This window comes from Strix aluco, chromosome 5, assembly GCF_031877795.1.
Source record: "Strix aluco isolate bStrAlu1 chromosome 5, bStrAlu1.hap1, whole genome shotgun sequence".
NCBI lineage: Eukaryota > Metazoa > Chordata > Aves > Strigiformes > Strigidae > Strix > Strix aluco.
This window is the reverse complement of record NC_133935.1, coordinates 10,115,776-10,133,662: the sequence shown is the minus strand read 5'-3', so window position 1 is coordinate 10,133,662 and position 17,887 is coordinate 10,115,776. Positions and strand designations below refer to the sequence as shown.

The window sequence follows — 17,887 nt, the reverse complement described above, 5'->3', positions numbered from 1 at the left end:
AACAGGGCTAAGATTTCTGTTTATGTTGCAGACCAAACCAAGGAGGTAGAAAATGGGGTCTGTGGAGTAGAAGTAGGATTTTGCAGGTTGTTTTCCAGCCCTGTATGCAAGCTGGCAGAACTGGCTTGGAGAGGAGGAAAGCAACTCCATGCCTACATCATCCTCTGGCAGATTATTTTCACTACTGCCCTGTTTCTGTTTCCATCCACCTCTTCCTGGTCTGCGTCCTACATCCACAGGAAGATTCAAGAGCTCTGACTGAATTCTTTCATGGGCTTTAATTCCTGGATGGAGCATAATTGCACTGCTGCTTTGTTTTTGGTCTTGGGCAGTGGTACAAGTCATGTCTTGCAGCTCTTAAGATTAAGAAAAGGTTTTAAAAATATCTGTGTATTCACTGACATTTCATAGAATCATTTAGGTTTACGGTTGGACTCTTAAAGTTATCTTTTCCAACCTAACACTGCCAAACCCATCACTAAACCATGTCCCTAAGTGCCACATCTACATGTCTTTTAAATACTTCCAGGGATGGTGACTCACCCACTTCCCTGGGCAGCCTGATCCAATGCTTGATAACCCTTTCTGTGAGAAATTTTTCCTAATATCCAATCTAAACTTCCCATGGCACAACTTGAGGCCGTTTCCTCTTGTTCTATGGCTTGTTACTTGGGAGAAGAGACCCACACCCACCTCGCTACAACCTCCTTTCAGGTAGTTGTAGAGGGCAATGAGGTCTCCTCTGAGCCTCCTTTTCTCCAGACTAAACAACCCCAGTGCCCTCAGCTGCTCCTCATAGGACTTGTGCTCTAGACCCTTTACCAGCTTTGTTGTCCTTCTTTGGACGCGCAATTTTGAGGATATTGTAATAAATATTGTAAGAAAATCCATCTGCTGATTTGAATTCTGACAATAACTCTTCCTTGCTCTTTTACAAATTCTTGCACTGCCTTTGATAATTGGACTGTTGCCTTAAATATGAGTAGTCTTTAAAGTATAATTTTTGATGTCGTAATCAATGACCTGAATACATGCCTGCTATAACTGCTACAGTAAATAGTATTGCAGTGTCACAATTCTGTAACATGGAAAAACCAGCAAGTTTTGAAAGTGAACTCTATTTAAACAATTAATTACAACTAGTGTAATCCAAGCAGTTCAACTTCTGGAGAAGTATGCTATTGAAGAGCAGTTCAGTCTGGCATTGATGTAATGACAAGTTCTGTGTGTATCTATATAACAAAAATCCAAACTTGGAGGGGAAAAAAATTAACATCAGTGTAGGACTTTTTTGTCTAGTGTTTAAAAGCATTTTCTAGCAGTTTTACTTTTTTAATTTAAAGAAGTGCAGTATATGTACTGCTAAGAGGGACACTTGTTCTGCTGAAAGATAGATGATTTTGACTCTTTGGGGTATGCTTGTACAGATATAATTGGCAGACTAACTAATCCTTACCTGTAGAGAAAAAAAATGTAAATGAGTATGAGGTTCTGATACTTTTGGGAATAGAGAGTTACTATTTTGGGAACTGAAGATTTAACATATTTCCCTTGCTAGATTTTAAGCTTTGGAAAGAGAAAAGAAAACTGTCATAGTCTTCTTATTTGAAGTGAGCAGCATTCTTGGTTTCCTTCTCCAGAGATATGCAGTCATATTATGTTTTTGTGAGCTCATGGATGACAAAAATGGAATCGATCTTGACAAAGGAGCAACGTGTGGATAAGTTTGCTGAAGATCTTTCGAACCGCTGCAATGTCTTCATCCAGGTGTGCAGTCTTTTAATGTGGTGATGCAGCAAAGTCATGTTTTGGTGCAAGTTGTTGAACATAAAAAAGAAATAACAGAAGTTCTGTGACCATTGCTGTGTTATTTTACAATGTGGGAATTCTTCTAAAGCTTGAAATGCCCAGTGGATACTCTTTTAAGTAAATCTGTAAAAGGTTTTTCCATAAGGCATGTGGGGAAAGTGAATCTGATTAAATATTCAGTGGCTAAAATTTTGAATCTTTCTCTTGACTTAGGAAATCAAGAAGACTTCATTTCCTCTGTAGTAAAGCTTTTGGGTTTTTTTTCCTTTTGAGTCAGTCATGAGGTGCATAAGTTGGACTGAACCAGTGTCTAATTTAGTTTTATTTAGCACAGTACATACTTCCAGTAAAGGTTTTGTGTTTCATTGTGCTTTGCCTAGTGATGGTACTTTGCAAGAATCTTACTACGTTCCGAGGCAGCTGGTTTTCTTTTGGCCTACTAACAGCATGTAGTCTTAATGTAAGATGCATCTTATTTCTGAATTTATCTTTTGCTAGTTTTTATATGTATCTATCTGCCTGACAGAAATCTGATGAGAATAGGTGTGTGATGGAAGCACGATCCTGAATCTTCCATATCTAAAGACGTACATGTACTAGGATCTGTGGTTTTTATATTTGAATTCTTTGCAGTGGACTTAAAATTTTGGTCTGTAGTGAATTGAGTTTCCTACACCACTTGCTGTCTTTTCTTAGTCTCTCTTTTTATTGTTACTACTTTTCCTTTGAAATAAGTTGAATAACCTTTTTGTCATGCTGTATGTAATCGACATTGTATTTAAAAACTTAGCATACGCTGATTTAGAAATGATTGCTTTTTATTGTGGGATGGACAGTTGTATTCAGAAAGTGTAGAATTGTATAAATGCTGTCTGTATTTATTCCATGGAATCTGGAAGTTCGTTTTTGTTATAGGCTGGCTTTTGGGGGGATGGGAGTTGTTTGGTGGGTTGGTTTACAGTAGGTTTGAAATTATTCGACCTTTGAGGCTATGTGATTGATTAATTCACTGACCTGTATTTAATTTGAATGGCTTTAGAAGAGGTTAATGATCGGGTGATCTAATGACTCGTAGGCAGTTTCATAATGTCTGCCTAATAAAAGACTCTCATTCAGCTTTGGGATCCCAGGCTTTCTTGTTAAGTGAAGTGGTAGGTTCTGTAATGTGAAGAGGCAAAAATTAGCTGTCTATCATGTATGAAAGAAAACAACTCACTTGATTGATATGTTGTGAAAATATTCTTCTTTCCCCCCACCCCCCATACTCATTTTATTTTTAGGGTTTTCTTTATGCATACAGTCTTAGCACCATCATTAAAACTACAATGAATCTCTACATGTCAATGCAAAAACCTATGACCAAAACCTCGGTGAAAGCGCTATGCCGACTTGTGGAACTTCTGAAGGTAGGTCACTGGATGAAAATTGTTTAGTTCATGGAGGCCTCTACAGAGAGCATTGATCAAACTTCACATAGTAAAAAAAACCCCAAAAACCCCTGAGATGGGAAATGTTTTTGCATGGATGACTTCTTGTTCAAGGCTGGATTTGGTTAGAGAACAGATTTGGGAGGCTAGAACCAATTTTTATGTAACTTTGAACCAACTTCTTTAGTGCCACAGAATGATTGAGGTTGGCAGGGACCTCTGGAGGCTGTCAGGTCCAACTTCCCCCTGCTCAAGCAGGGCTGCCTAGAGCTGGTTGTGCAGGACTGTGTCCAGATGGCTTTTGAATATCTCCAAGGATGGAGACTTCACAGCCTCCCTGGGCAACCAGCCTGTGCTAGTGCTCAGTTACCCTCGGAGTAAGAAAGTGTTTCTTGATGTCCAGAGGGAACCTCCTGTGTTTCAGTTTGTGCCCGTTGCCTCTTATCTTGTCACTGGGCACCTCTGAAAAGAGTCTGACTTTGTATCCCTTGTATCCTCCCTTCAGGTATGTATATACACTGATAAGATTCCCCCACAAGCCTTCTCTTCTCCTGGCTGAACAGTCCTGGCTCTCTGAGCCTCATATATGAGATATTCCCATCCCTTAATTATATTCATGGCCCTTGGCTGGACTCTCTCTAGTATGTTCACATATCTTCTGTACTGATGATCCCAGAACTGGACCCAGCACTCCAGGTGTGGTTTTACCAGTGCTGAGTAGAGGGGAGGGATCACCTCCTTCAACCTGCCAGCAATACTTTGTCTGGATGCCCAGGAGACTGTTACCCTTCTTTGTGGCAAGGGCACGTGCTGGCTTATGTTCAACTTGGTGCCTGCCAGGACCCCCAGGTCCTTTTCTGCCAAGATGTTTTCCAGCTGGATAACTCCCAGTATATAGTGGTGTATGGGATTGTTCCTCCCCAGGTGCAGGACTTCTTGCTTCTCCTGCTATTTTTTCCAAAAGAAAGATACTCTGAGATAACTTCAGAAAGCAATGGTGAACAGAACTAGATTATTTAAAAAACAAAACAAACCCATCAAAACTTACATCAGTTCTGAAACTTTTTAATGCTCCTGAATGGTTTGATTTTTCTCAGTTTCTAAGGGTTAATTGCAACTGCTACTAACAGTACATTACAAAGTGGAAAAAGTCTGTGTTTGCAGTGTGGATGAGTCAGCCAGCATAAAGCCAAATTCTAAAGGCAACAGTTTCGGTAACTACATGAACTGTCGTGTTTTGGGATTGACTTTAGGCAATAGAACACATGTTTTACCGAAGAAGTATGGTTGTGGCAGATTCTGTGACGCACATCGCTCAGCATCTGCAGTATCAGGCTCTTCACTCTATTTCTGTAGCCAAGGTATGTAATTCAAGTTCTAATAATTAATCTTCCTATCCAAGTGCTTAAAAATCTTGATTTTAAATCTATTTTTCTTATTTTTGCAAGATCTGTAGCATGGTGCTCTATCATAATCAACAGATATATAAGCTTTCCAGTAGGTCAGAACTTTGCCCTAGAGGCTGTACAGCATAGATGGCTATCTGGTTTTGACCAAGAATGGTTCCTCTCTTCCTCTTAATTGCTGCAGCTTTTGTCATGTTCCTCTTGTGTTCTTTTCAGTTTTTATTTCTAGTGATTTTCACAAACTCACCTCTCTTTTCCTGACCTCTTTTCTGATGCACATTCATAAAACAATCTGTTGCAGGTCTAAGCAAATGGGCTGTTATTTATTTAAATCTTTGTCCGCTTGGCAAAACAGCAATGGTTAATATATGATGGCTTACAGGAGTCTAATGTAGACATAAATTCACTGTTTTGCTGTGGGGCTTTTGATGGTGAGACACTGTAATACCTGCATATTATATTTTTCTATAAACAAGATTAGTTTACTACAGATTTTTCTTATCAAATCTTGAATTTCTGAAATCAAGGCCAATGGGAAAACAAGGTTTTGGTATACCTGTTCTGATGTATTACTGATTGTTTTATTCTTTCATCACATTCAGTAGCAGAATTACAAAGGACATATGCTATTGATATCAGTGCAGTTATTTAAATTTTCCTTTTATTTGGCTGTAATCTCAATTTATGTATCTGACATCTCCATATCTTCTAGTGTAAGGAAAAAAAATAAACTTCTAAAAAACTGAGAGGGAGAGAGGTCTGTATATATGTGTCAGGAATAGCATAAGCTGAGAAGTTCCAAGCTACTAAGAAAAAACTATATCTTCAAACAAACAGTTCACATATTTAGACAACTTTCATAACCTTTTCAAATTATATCTGAATTACATTACGAATTATTTCTAAATGCATGGAAATACGCTGAGACTTCCGTATTGAGGGATATCAAAGAGAACACATCTGTGAACAAATTGTTGATGTTTCGACTAATCAGAGAACATGTAAAAGGCAAATGCTGGTAAATAGAAGGGTTAATTAGTATTAATATTTTATCTGCTCCATTTTTTTTCTAAGTGGTGTAAGATCTAAGGCATATACCTAACATAGCTTTAGCATGTAGGGTTAAGAGCTTCATGTTGAACATAATTTCTTAGAATCAGAAGAGGTTTTCTTTAACTTTTTCATGAAACTGTACCTCTTCTAGTAACGCTGCTACTCACAAATATGTCTGTGACTTCAACTTCTTAGCCAGAAGACTTGTTCCCTTCATTTGTTTGTGCAAATGTGTTTGCACTTAGTCTTTCTGATAAATTAGAATTTGTAGAAAATTGCAAGGTATCATTATTACCATGTTTATACATCTTCTGGCTGTTGAGCTGTAAACTGGATTTTGTTATCAATAGGGATTAAAAAATAATTTAAAGTTTTTAAATTAGATGTACCTTAGATCTAAAACTGGCATGCAGTCACATGCAGCTTGCACAGTATTTATATACTGTATAACCTGACCCATGTTCATGATGAACTGCACGTATTCCAAGTGTATAGATAGGTAATGCCACTGAATTGACAGAGGAAGTGAATTTGGATCCGGTTATCTCTGTTCACAAAACATAATTTATTTGCAGAAATACTCAATTTATGGCAAGTCCATAAGCTTTGGAAAGAAGAGATAAGGTACTGCTTTTGGACTTAGGTAACTCTTCTCTGAATTTTTGTGTCTTTCTGTCATCAAGAAAAGAGTCATTTCTGATAAAAAGTACAGTGAGCAACGCCTGGATGTCCTCTCTGCTCTGGTGCTGGCTGAGAACACCCTCAATGGGCCAAGTACAAGACAGAGGCGGTTAATTGTTTCCCTCGCACTAAGTGTGGGAACACAGATGGTAAGTGCCATGATTGTTCCAGACCTTTACTTGTTTGGTGTAGTATCTTACAAAGAAATCTAATCTTGTCTTTTTTCCTTTTTTTTTTTTTTATTTGCACAGAAAACTTTTAAAGATGAAGAACTTGTTCCCCTTCAGTTAGTTCTGAAAAAGCTAGACTTGATCAGTGAACTTACGGAGCGGTAAGCAGTGGCATGTGATATATATATAAAAGGCAGTGTAGTGTCACTGCGGGGGGAGCTGCATCTTCACTGTGCAAATTGCAGAAATCTGGTAGCTGGCTGCTGGTGGTGATTTTCTGCATGTATGTAGACCAGGGATGAACAGAAAGAATTCCATAGCTAAGCCTGAAGCTCGCTGGTCTTTGAGCAACTCATATTTTACCTAACTGTTGCCAATTAGGTAATCCACTTCTATGATTGTTTAGAAACTCTGTCACTTTCTTAGATGACTAGGCTTTATGTTAAGCTAAAGTCTTCCACTTAACCCAAACCCAAAAGTTATGAATTAATACCAGCCTGTTTGGGAGATCAGACTGTTAGTTCACATGTGACACCATGTTTTACTGCTGCTGTAGTTTCAGTGGACACTCAAGTTACGTAATCTTGGCCATCTGAAAGCCAGGTGAATATCTGGGTTCCACGCATACTTTATGGAGGGAGACAAACACCTTCAGTGGATGACTCCTGGGATAAATTCCTGGGATAAGTGGTGTACAAAGGTTGTATTAGGAGAGGCCTGTTTCTCTTTTTTGACTTAGAGGAGAAACTTAGAATATATGTTTGACTTCCAGACTACTAGTTGCATACAATAAGAAAATAGTTATTTAGGATTTTGCTGTAATGTAAGGTTTAATTCTTTCAGAGACTGAGTAAACCTTTTTTCTAAAGCAGGTACCTTTTCTTTATAAATAGCCTAGTGGAAAACAAGAAAAAAAAATTATTTAATAAAGAACTGTCTTTTGAAGGACAATGCATATGGAACATTAAAATAACCATGTAAAATTTAGGCTTGAAAAGCAGTTGTCTTTAGTTTAAACACACTAAAATAAATATCACTGTGTTAGAAGAATGGCTTCTTCCAATTCTGTGTCTAACAAGTAATCTTTTATTCTAGAGTTCGAGCACAATGTGACTGTTGTTTCTTATACTGGCATCGAGCAGTCTTTCCAATCTATTTAGATGATGTGTATGAAAATGCAGTTGATTCTGCTAGACTGCACGTAAGTAATAATGTTAGCAACTTAGTTTAACAAGCCACTGTAGTGGGAGGGGTTCAGAGGAGAGGATAAAGCCTGGACTTGAAATCCTTAAAGAAAGAGCTCTGGGGGGGAAAAAAAAAGTGAAACCTAGGCAAGAATTACTACTGAGGCAGAAATTTCTTCTCAGTCCGGAGGATATAAAAGCAATCTTTGTTCTAAATCTAATCAAAGTGTATCTGTTAGATTGCTCTAAAAATCTCAGGTTGCTGCTGTTAACTCTGGGTCTCTGTGTCTGTGTCTTCAGTCCTCTCTTCATTCATTCTAATTTGAAACAAACACCTTTTGCTAGACCAGAACATTAAAAGCCTTTGTTTCACATTTTGGCTGTGTATTTCTAAAGCACGTGTCACTGTGTTCAGTGATGCTGTGTGGGATAGTTGTCCTGTAGCTTTTTCCATCCCCCATCTCTCCACCTCTCTTTGAAGTATCAAGTATTTGCTGCAGAAGTGAATCATGCTTTGGCATGCTAATTCTGTTAAAATCAATCATCTGTTCCAGTATTGTGCATGCCATGGTCAGTTACAGTACTAAAACGAATATAGTGCAAATAATTTCAGATGAAGCAGCTCATAATTATGACCTTCCAGTAAATGGATCAGTAGCAACTAAATACTTCTGATGAACACATTAAGGACAGGAAACTTCACTAGAGTTTATGAAGTCTATTTCTAATGAAGGAAAGACGAGCGATTTTGATTTTGTCTGTTAGATTTGAACACTATTTGAGATGCTGTTGACATGTCTGTCAATCTGTTGGTTAAGCATAAGAGTTTCTTTTTTCAGTATATGTTTAGTGCACTACGGGACTGCGTACCTGCTATGATGCATGCAAGACACTTGGAATCTTACGAGGTGCTTCTGGAATGCTATGACAAAGAAATCATGGAAGTGCTCAATGAGGTGAATGGCAATTAAAGGCAATACTATACTTGGAATATTTTATAGGCCAGCATCTATTGTACCAAACCTGATATGATCTATAAAAATAGCAGAGAGACCTTTGAAATTGACATGAAGTATTTTAATAAATAAGAAAGTGTTCACTGATGATTTGGGTTATTTAAGACCTCTTGTTAATGGTATCTGTGTTGGCTGGGAACATGAAAATACTGCACTCTGAATTACGTAAATTGGCAAAACCTCAGTTACAGATTTGACTATGCAAACAGAGGAGTGCTTTTTGTCAGAGTAGCTTTTGCTTGTATGAATGCCTAAAATAGGTACTACTGTTCTTAGTATGTATGCACGGCTCTCAGTGAAGGCTCTGTAAATGTAGGTGGCCTCTTTAGTGAGTTATTGTGTAGAATTACAAAGGATGTTTGACAGAGAGAAAATGTGAATTCAGATTTCCCAAGTCCTAGGTTTTACCCTTTGAACAACTCTTTTTGTTTGACTAGTTCAAAAGCATACATTACATATTCTGCAGGTAATCAGCCCAAATTGCTTATTGCAAGACTCTTCCTCACTGAGTTAGGTCTTATTATTATCTAGTTAGGTAGCCCCAAGCCTAGTTCCCTTTAAGATGAGAAGTGAGAATACTTAAGTTTAAATTGTGTTAAACTCCTATGTGGAAGTTTTAATCATGTACAGAATAGCATTAGGTAGCTAAACCTTTACCTTTTCTGATCGTTGTAGCTTTTTCTTGCTATTGTGTTCTAGAACAAGAACATGTAAATATCCATCTGGTTCCCAAGTATTGATTCACTTTGACTTGTGTGGCCCTACCAAAGCAAAGCTGTCTTCGCTAGTTTAATCAGTCTTTTATGTATCTCTGGAGAGAGATGTTAGTTCTGCTGACAGAGCATTGTAAGTGGGCACTGAACATGACTTCTTTTTTTAACTTCCCTGAATAGCACTTGATGGACAAATTATGTAAAGAGATAGAAAAGGACCTGCGCTTATCAGTTCATACACACCTAAAGCTGGATGACAGAAACCCCTTCAGAGTTGGTATGAAGGATCTAGCTCACTTCTTCTTTTTGAATCCAATACGTTTTTTCAATCGATTCATTGACATAAAAGGTGAGGAGTTACACATTTCCTTGATTCCATTACTTTCATTTCTGTTACACTTTGGCTTAGTATATCTTTTTACTTCTTTCCACGCTTTCCTAACTGAATAGGTAATAGTATTTTAGTTCATGCTTCTGTGTGTTTGCAGCTTATGTAACTCACTATTTGGACAAGACCTTCTACAACTTAACGACTGTAGCTCTTCATGACTGGGCCACCTACAGTGAAATGAGAAACCTAGCAACTCAGCGCTATGGTTTATGTATGACTGAAGCACATCTTCCCAGCCAGACTCTGGAACAGGTACAGTGCCCACAGAATATGAATATAATTTGTTCTGTTACACTGTCATACCAGCTAGCTATTCAAAGGACTGAGTCGTTAAAATGAAGGTGCCCAAGATTAGAGAACTGTTTGGAAAAAGTGACCTTTAATTTCTGGTTGACATATGAGATGGGATCTTTACCTTTGGAGATAACACTGAGATCAGATAACTTCATGTTGGACTTGTATAATTCATTTTTTAACATAGATTTGATAAAATTAAATTGGGTATACCAAGTCAGAGAACATTTTCTTGAAAATTCAGTATCAGCAATTTGGCAAGCAATACAACTGGAATACAACTGTCACAAGTCTGGAATGACCTTTGAATGTTGTGTCTTTTCCTTGGTTTATTGCTTGCTTCTCAGCAGGTTCTGCTTAGTGATCATCAAGAGAAACTATTTCATAGACTGCACATCAAGGACTTTGGGACATTTGTGCTCAGCTTAATAGGGGAGTGACTCAGCCTCCTAGAAACTGCTAAACATGGTTACATATAGAGTAAAGTTGTAGTTTCATCAGGTTAATGGTGAAGGCATCCACTGTTACATGGTCGGTGCAAAAGAAATACCACTTCCATATTTCTGAAGACTTTCCTGCAAGAGTTTGAGTATCTTGGTTACTTTTGGCAGTTAGCTTCGTTCCCTCATTTGGGTTAATACGTTGGTGAAAGCTTTTGGAAAATACAGCCTCTTTCATGATAGTGGTGTCTTCCTAAGTTGAAAGAGGGCATAGAGCTAAGAACTCTAGCTGCTTCTTGGTATAGAAGTGCTGTGGATTAGTTTCTGTTTCTGGCTTTGGCTTTCTATTGGCAATATTTGGCCATCACATTGTTATAAAGAATTAAATAATTTCACAACATTGGTTTCACAACATTCATTCTTGTATGAGCTTTACAAAGATGCCTCACACTCCACCCCCCCGCCCCCGCCAAATCCTGATAAAATCCTTGGCACAACTGGAAATAGAGTGTATAGATTATATAGCATTCTCTCTATGCACAGTGATACTAAAGTGACTCCTTCAAGCAAAATAATTGTAAAACTTACATTGTAAATACAAAACTTCAGTCTTCTAGACAGGTTGGGTAAAACAATATCAAAAAGTAGCTAGTTGCTTATGTCTCTAGAAATCTATGCGCCTATAGAAATCTTTAAGGCAAGATTCTATTTTTCTGGAATCTGAGAACAGACAAATCTCAATTTCATTTTCTTTTAATTGGGGCTTGCAGAATAGACTGGAGGATTCCTTACTTTCAGGGGATGTTTGGAAAAAAAAGGCAGAAGTGAAAATGTTAAAGTATGAACTGAGCTTCTTTTTTTCTCCGCTAAGCATTATCTGACACTGAATAAAAATTAAGAGATTTTTTTCAATTCTGCAAAGTAAAAACATTGTAGTTACTTGAAAGCATTTCAGAAAGCAGAATTAGTGTTTATGCACCTTAGTGGTTAGGCATGTCAGTAGTTCTTGAGAATTTTTATCATTATAATTTTCAATAGATAATATTGTTTCAGGGTCTGGATGTTTTGGAAATCATGAGAAATATTCATGTCTTTGTATCCCGCTACCTCTACAACCTGAATAATCAGGTAAGGTATATCCCATACGATTGCCTGGATTAGTCTCTGATTTGAAGGGATTGAGAAATGCAGAGTAGAATGTAAGAAAAACCCAAGATGAATGTAGTCAATAACAAGCTGTAAAGTGGCCATCGCTGGTCTAGAAAAACATCTTTGGGGATGCTGTAGATAAGTCTCAGAGAATGTTCTCTAAGCATATTTTGAGTATAGTGTGCCAGTAGGATCACTCCGTGTCAGATATTCCAGTGAAGCTAGGAGAAGGCAGCAAGGGTAACTGGCTGCTGTATAAGGACATACCAAGTACGTGATTTTTCAGCTTGAAAAAAGGGTATCTGAAAAGGGGTTATTAGAGAGATGCAGTGAATGACATGAAGAACATGTACAGGGAACAACCCTTTGTGGTATCTCACAATGTGAGAATGAGGGGCTCACTATAAAAATGAGCAGCTTCCTTAAAGAAAAGGAAGTACTTTTTTTTTTCTCATAGCCAATAATTCAGTAGTGGAACTCATTGCCATGGTATATAGTGGGGCCAAAAGTACAAATAGGTGCCAAAGAAAGTTTAGACCAATTAGTGTAGGATATAGTCTCAATAAGTATGAGAGTTTGGGTGCAACATCTGCCTTGGAATTGTTAAATCACCTACCAGAGAATACAGCATGCAGACGATAAACTTTTTCGTGGTTCTTTCCCTAATCACCAGTTATTAGCTGCTCTTATAAATAGGATATGAGCTACCTAGAATGATAATTTATCACAGAATCAGTTTTGGGTGAATAACTTTATTTTTCCCCCCCCTGCCTCCCAGATCTTCATTGAAAGAACAAGTAATAACAAACACTTGAACACTATCAACATCCGACACATTGCTAATTCAATTCGAACTCATGGAACAGGAATCATGAACACAACAGTGAGTATCTTTTTGCACTGTTGTTGGATTTTTTCTTTTCTTAATAGTTCACAAAAGCCTCCAAACTCTTGCATCTCCTAATGATTTATTTGGTTGTGCAGTTTTAATAATGCAATAATAATGTCCTCTGTGTATTAATAAAACAAATCAGTTCTTGGACATGACACAAATCAATAACACAATCTCTTGGGAGTTATACCACTTCCAGTTGTTACATAAAAGTTAATGAAGAGATCTAAAAACACATCAAAGAGATAGATGTACTGGTGGGACTCTAAATTTCAGTAAAGATAAATAATACTTATTGAACTAGCATAGTAAAATACTTTGATTTCTGAGCTGCCTGCATAAATTAGGATGCTCTGTTTCTCTGTATTGACACTTAGTAGACAGATACCTTTTCTGCATCAAATCTTGAAGAAATGCAATGTTTATTTTAAGTTCCTCTTGTAATCATTAAGCTTAAACATCAGTTTTTCAGTGTGTGAAATAAAAGCTACGGATCTCTGATCATTTATTGGAAGCCTGTGACTTCTTACTGCAATGCTTTTAATGATGTCTGTAGTGAAGGCATTTACCTCTTTGTAAGATAGATAAGGGCACTCTGTGGCATGCCTACTGCAGCAGGATTTTATCATTGTGGTTCTTAAGCTTGGATACACTGCCAAAGGTATTTTCAGGTTGGTGCTTTCCAATCTGCTGTCCAACTTTCTACTTATTTGCTGTTTTCTTTTTCCCATTCTTCTGGCCCTATCAAAAAAAAAAAGGAACTTGCTGAAATATTGAATTGCTCTCAAGTCATTACTTTAGAAGTGGAAAAGATTAGAAATAAAAGGTTTTCATGATTTCCTGTGCTATTGGAAATAACTTCTCTTGCATTATTCTGAGAGTTACTCAGAAAATGCTGTTCCATTATTTTCTGGTGATGTAGATTTATTTACTTCTGATTGTGAGTAAAGTTATTTATGCAGACATGAGAAGTAATTGAGATGTGTAGGGTGGAAGTGTGCTTCTGCCTTATGGGAAAGTATGTTAGAAAACCTTAAGGAAGTGAAAAGGTATGTCGGGAGGTTATGCAGATTCCATAGCTTGGCTGAGGAAGTTGACCTTCTCTGTCCTCTTCAACTTGAAATACTGCTTCAAAAGGACAGTTACAGGATATTCTGGACATAAACTAAGGGCTGTGTAGGACAGGTCATGGAACTGAAATAGTGAATTTGCCCCTTGGTCCCTCTGCCATTCCTGGAAGAGAGCAGGCCTTCCAGGAGAAGGGTTTTCCTCCTTCTTTTAAATCAGTGAAATTAAAAAGGTAAGTTGAGAATAACAAATTGAAGTAAACTGAGTAGAAGGTTCCAGTACTTGAGAATTTACTCGGAACAGGTTGCTAGATAGGCTTGTTACTTTGCTAACTTTCTTGATTTGACTTTTTTCTTCTAGGTAAACTTCACTTACCAGTTTTTGAGGAAAAAGTTTTATATTTTTAGCCAGTTCATGTATGATGAACATATAAAATCCAGACTTATCAAAGACATCAGATTCTTCAGGGAAGTCAAGGATCAAAATGATCATAAGGTATAGTAATTTTTGAAGGATTGAGAGTAACTTGGCTAAAAGAAGTGCTGTTTTCATGTGACTAAAGGTGCACTGAACCATAACATTTCTATTATTTAAATGTGTATCTCCAGACAAAGTGACAGCTTTTGTCCTAGCAAAATGCAGTGTTACAGATGTTTGTATTCAGGATGGCTTGTTTCATTGTGACTGTAAATGTGAGGTTGGCTAAAGTCATTCTCTCAGTGACCTGAAAACAGGGATTTGATGGAGTCATAGTCTGTTGGAAGCTCTAAACTTCTGGTCCAAATCATGCTTAACAGCTATTGTCAGTTTTGAATAATAAGATTATTCAAATTGCATCCAAAATGATGTGAACATGTAGGACTTGTTCTAGTATGTCAAGATTTGGGGACTAGGGTCTGGTTTTTCCATGCTGAAAAAACATGAGAGGCAATGTCTTTAGTAAAAGAGACTGCCAGCTTCTTTGTACATCAAGTGCTTGTTTCTTTTAGAAATACTTGTTCAAAGTAACACTTCTATTTCACTTCTCAGCTTGCAGAAGTTACTAGTCCACAAAAGTCATTTGGCTAATACAGACAGGCATGTGTATAATTTATTAAAAAAATGAAGCTGTAGATGTGAGATAGGAATACATTGCAAATAGAATTGTATTAACATGATGGAAAAAAAGTTGGTGTTTTTTTCTTCTAAAATATTTTTCTAGTATCCCTTTGAAAGAGCAGATAAATTCAACCGCGGCATCAGAAAACTTGGAATAACCCCGGATGGCCAGAGCTATCTTGACCAGTTCAGACAACTCATAAGTCAAATTGGTATGAAATGCTATCTAAGACAATGTTATAAATGTTATTAAATGGAAGATATCCTCATCATCTAGTTAATTGAACTTTTAGCTCAAGCTAAAACTAGATTTAACTCCAGTCAGGTGGAAAGTACTTCACTTGTATCCCATGTGAAATACATACTCTTGTCTAATTACACAGAAATGGCCCTTGCATGTCTTTAATCTAAATATAGCCACAGCTTGCATAGATGCCTGTTCCCTTTGAAGTTCTTCTTTTCTTTGTTATGGAACTGAGTGAGTGTATTTCCCAGTAAATAATAGTATTCGTAAGTTCATGTATTTCAGAAAATGGCCGTATATCCAGCTGAAGTAACTTTGAGTGATGCATGACGCTGCAATGGTATTTTCAGCCATTGGTGCTCTACGTGTGCAGGGCTGACCTGAACCTGCAAGTGTTTAGTGTGTCCAGTGGAAAGAGTTTGTACTGTTTGGCCCTTATGCTATCGTGGAAGTGAACACAGCCTTGCTAGACGATGCATTTGTGGTTTATTTCTTTACGTAGACTTTTGATACTGGGGTTCAATGTAACTTTTTTAACTTGGCTTTCAGAACAGTTTCTTTGCCAGAACTATACAGCAGCTTTAATTTACATTTTGGAGCTTATAGGAGTTATGAAGAGTGTGTGTGTGTATTTAACTATACATTACTTCCTTTTGTTTTTTCTTATTTTTAAAGGCAACGCTATGGGTTACGTACGAATGATAAGATCTGGTGGACTTCACTGCTGTAGTAGTGCAATTAGGTACTTCCACAAATATTTTTGTTTTCTGTTTGCTCCTTCTCATTCCTTTGCTCCATATTCATGCTGATATACCCTAGATTCTTACCCATCCTCCATAAATTTTGAAATGGTCAATTTTTGTGCCTTCATTGAAGTGGAATTATCAACACTAGTGCTGGAATTCAGAACTGTACAATCATTGCCATAAACCACTAAAAATCAAACAAATTCTATGGAAAAGCACTGCAAAAGAGTTAATAGAATGTACATGTAAGTCATTAGTCCTTAAGTCAGTAATTCCTGTTGTTAATCGCTTTGAAGGTGCATTAAGGAAAAGTAGTGCAAGGCTTGAGGAACAAAAAACATTTCTTTGAGGCTTCTTTCTGTATTAGATGATTGTGTTTATATAACGTCATTAAAAACATAGGGACTTTTACATACAAAGAAATGGTTTTCTTGCAAATAATAGTAAACTTACAGTTATCAAGTGCAGCAAGTGCTAGAGAGAGGAAGTGGTAGCCTGGTGAAATCAGAACTACAAAGTGCCTGGATGAGAATGGAATGGCACATATGATACAACTTCAAATAACTACTTTGAGCCCAGAACACTAATTAAACTAAATTATGGTAGATGCTTCAGTGAACATAGACAGTTGAGCATAGTCCTAACAAACAGTAAGTTTTCAGGTTTGTTCCTGATCTGGAAGATATTGTTAACTTTGAAGAGCTGGTGAAAGAAGAAGGACTCTCAGAAGAAACACAAAAAGCAGCAAGGTACCCTAACATTGTGCTTTTGAGGTCTGGTGCAGGGATGGGATGAGAGAATTGTAATTTTGAAGTTATAAATGCAGCTATTAGTTGCGTGTGTGTGTGTTAAAAGTTTAACTGACTTGATGCAAAAATATTTGCTGCTCTTCAAAGCAGAGAAAATAGTAACAGTTGCTTTAAAAATGCAAAGTGGCATCTGTACTAATAGACTGTTAGAACCTGGTTTCTTTGTAAAATCCTTGTGACTTAAAGGCTAACAATCTTTCCTCACCACGTGACTGACATCTACTTTTAGAATGTTCAGGGCCTTAGGGGGAAAAAAAAACAAACAAACAAAACAAAAACGCAAGTATTCTATTCGTAGACCTTTTTTAAAAAAATTAAATGGAGAAACATGATTCAAGGTGGCTATAGAGGTAGGGTGTAATCTTGGACACTGATCTGAATACTGGATTTTGGGTGTAGTCAAAGGGTGAAGCAAGGGTTGTTACCCTAAGGAGTGAGTAAACTAAGAAACTTCTAGCAGAAATCAGGTAACACATTGCTTATCCTTTGCAGGCAGCTGGACTCTGTCCTCGGTGACCTCACGCGTAATTTTGCAGAAGGAACAGAGTACTTCAAAATGCTTGTGGATGTGTTTGCTCCTGAATTCCGCAGTCCAAAGAATATGCATTTGCGGAACTTCTATATAATTGTTCCCCCACTGGTTAGTATTTGCATTGTGTGTACCAGTCCTTATTTTAAAAAAATGTACTAGATCAGCTTTGTGTTTAAATATTTTTGTATTAGGCTATTGACTAGCATATTCTAATGTTTTCCCTGATTGAGTGGGATTGTTCTGAGCGTGGCTTTGTTGATAGTTCTCCAAAGCCATGTTTTCCTTTATTTACATCAATTATTGTACTAGCACTCAAAAGGAAACTTTAAAAACTTCTATTTGAATCGAATTTGGAGAAGCCAAGATGAAAAAGGAGGAATTGGAACAGCAAGGATGAAGGGAATTTAAAACCATGTTCTTTAGTGCTCTCATGTGTGTGCTCTTCCGCATCACATTAGGAATCTTTAGGATCTTTTAACGTCACGTTCTAATGCAGTAAAATTGGAGCCCTCTCTATTGCAGTTGGACTTGCTTTTGCTAATGAGATTTGTTTATAGAGTCCAGTGGAACTGAGGTGATGCACACTTGAGTGCAGCATTCTGGGCATTTGGAAGCAGTTCAGTTTGAAGGCCTAAATCATCCAAACAGATTCATGTATAACAACACATTTTAGAAACTAATTTTGAAGTGCCCATGAGCCATAAACTGAAGACTGTGAGAGGACAGGTATGGCATGGTTATAGAAGTGAAGGAAAGTAAATACTC

The 17,887-nt window shown here is 37.3% G+C and overlaps 1 protein-coding gene across 7 annotated transcripts in view; it reads left to right on the top strand.

The window, feature by feature from the left end:
- The window catches only part of WASHC4 (WASH complex subunit 4), a 42,389-nt gene that overhangs the window by 16,858 nt on the left and 7,644 nt on the right, over nt 1–17,887 (top strand). For all 7 annotated transcript variants that reach the window (XM_074825881.1, XM_074825880.1, XM_074825878.1 and 4 more), the window contains 16 exons: nt 1,641–1,767; nt 3,090–3,215; nt 4,490–4,597; nt 6,379–6,525; nt 6,628–6,707; nt 7,642–7,747; nt 8,570–8,686; nt 9,640–9,808; nt 9,948–10,102; nt 11,638–11,712; nt 12,512–12,616; nt 14,054–14,188; nt 14,895–15,003; nt 15,711–15,777; nt 16,444–16,530; nt 17,083–17,230. In XM_074825881.1, the coding sequence (XP_074681982.1) occupies nt 1,641–1,767; nt 3,090–3,215; nt 4,490–4,597; nt 6,379–6,525; nt 6,628–6,707; nt 7,642–7,747; nt 8,570–8,686; nt 9,640–9,808; nt 9,948–10,102; nt 11,638–11,712; nt 12,512–12,616; nt 14,054–14,188; nt 14,895–15,003; nt 15,711–15,777; nt 16,444–16,530; nt 17,083–17,230 (1,861 nt within the window). The remainder of the gene's footprint in view (nt 1–1,640; nt 1,768–3,089; nt 3,216–4,489; nt 4,598–6,378; nt 6,526–6,627; nt 6,708–7,641; nt 7,748–8,569; nt 8,687–9,639; nt 9,809–9,947; nt 10,103–11,637; nt 11,713–12,511; nt 12,617–14,053; nt 14,189–14,894; nt 15,004–15,710; nt 15,778–16,443; nt 16,531–17,082; nt 17,231–17,887) is intronic.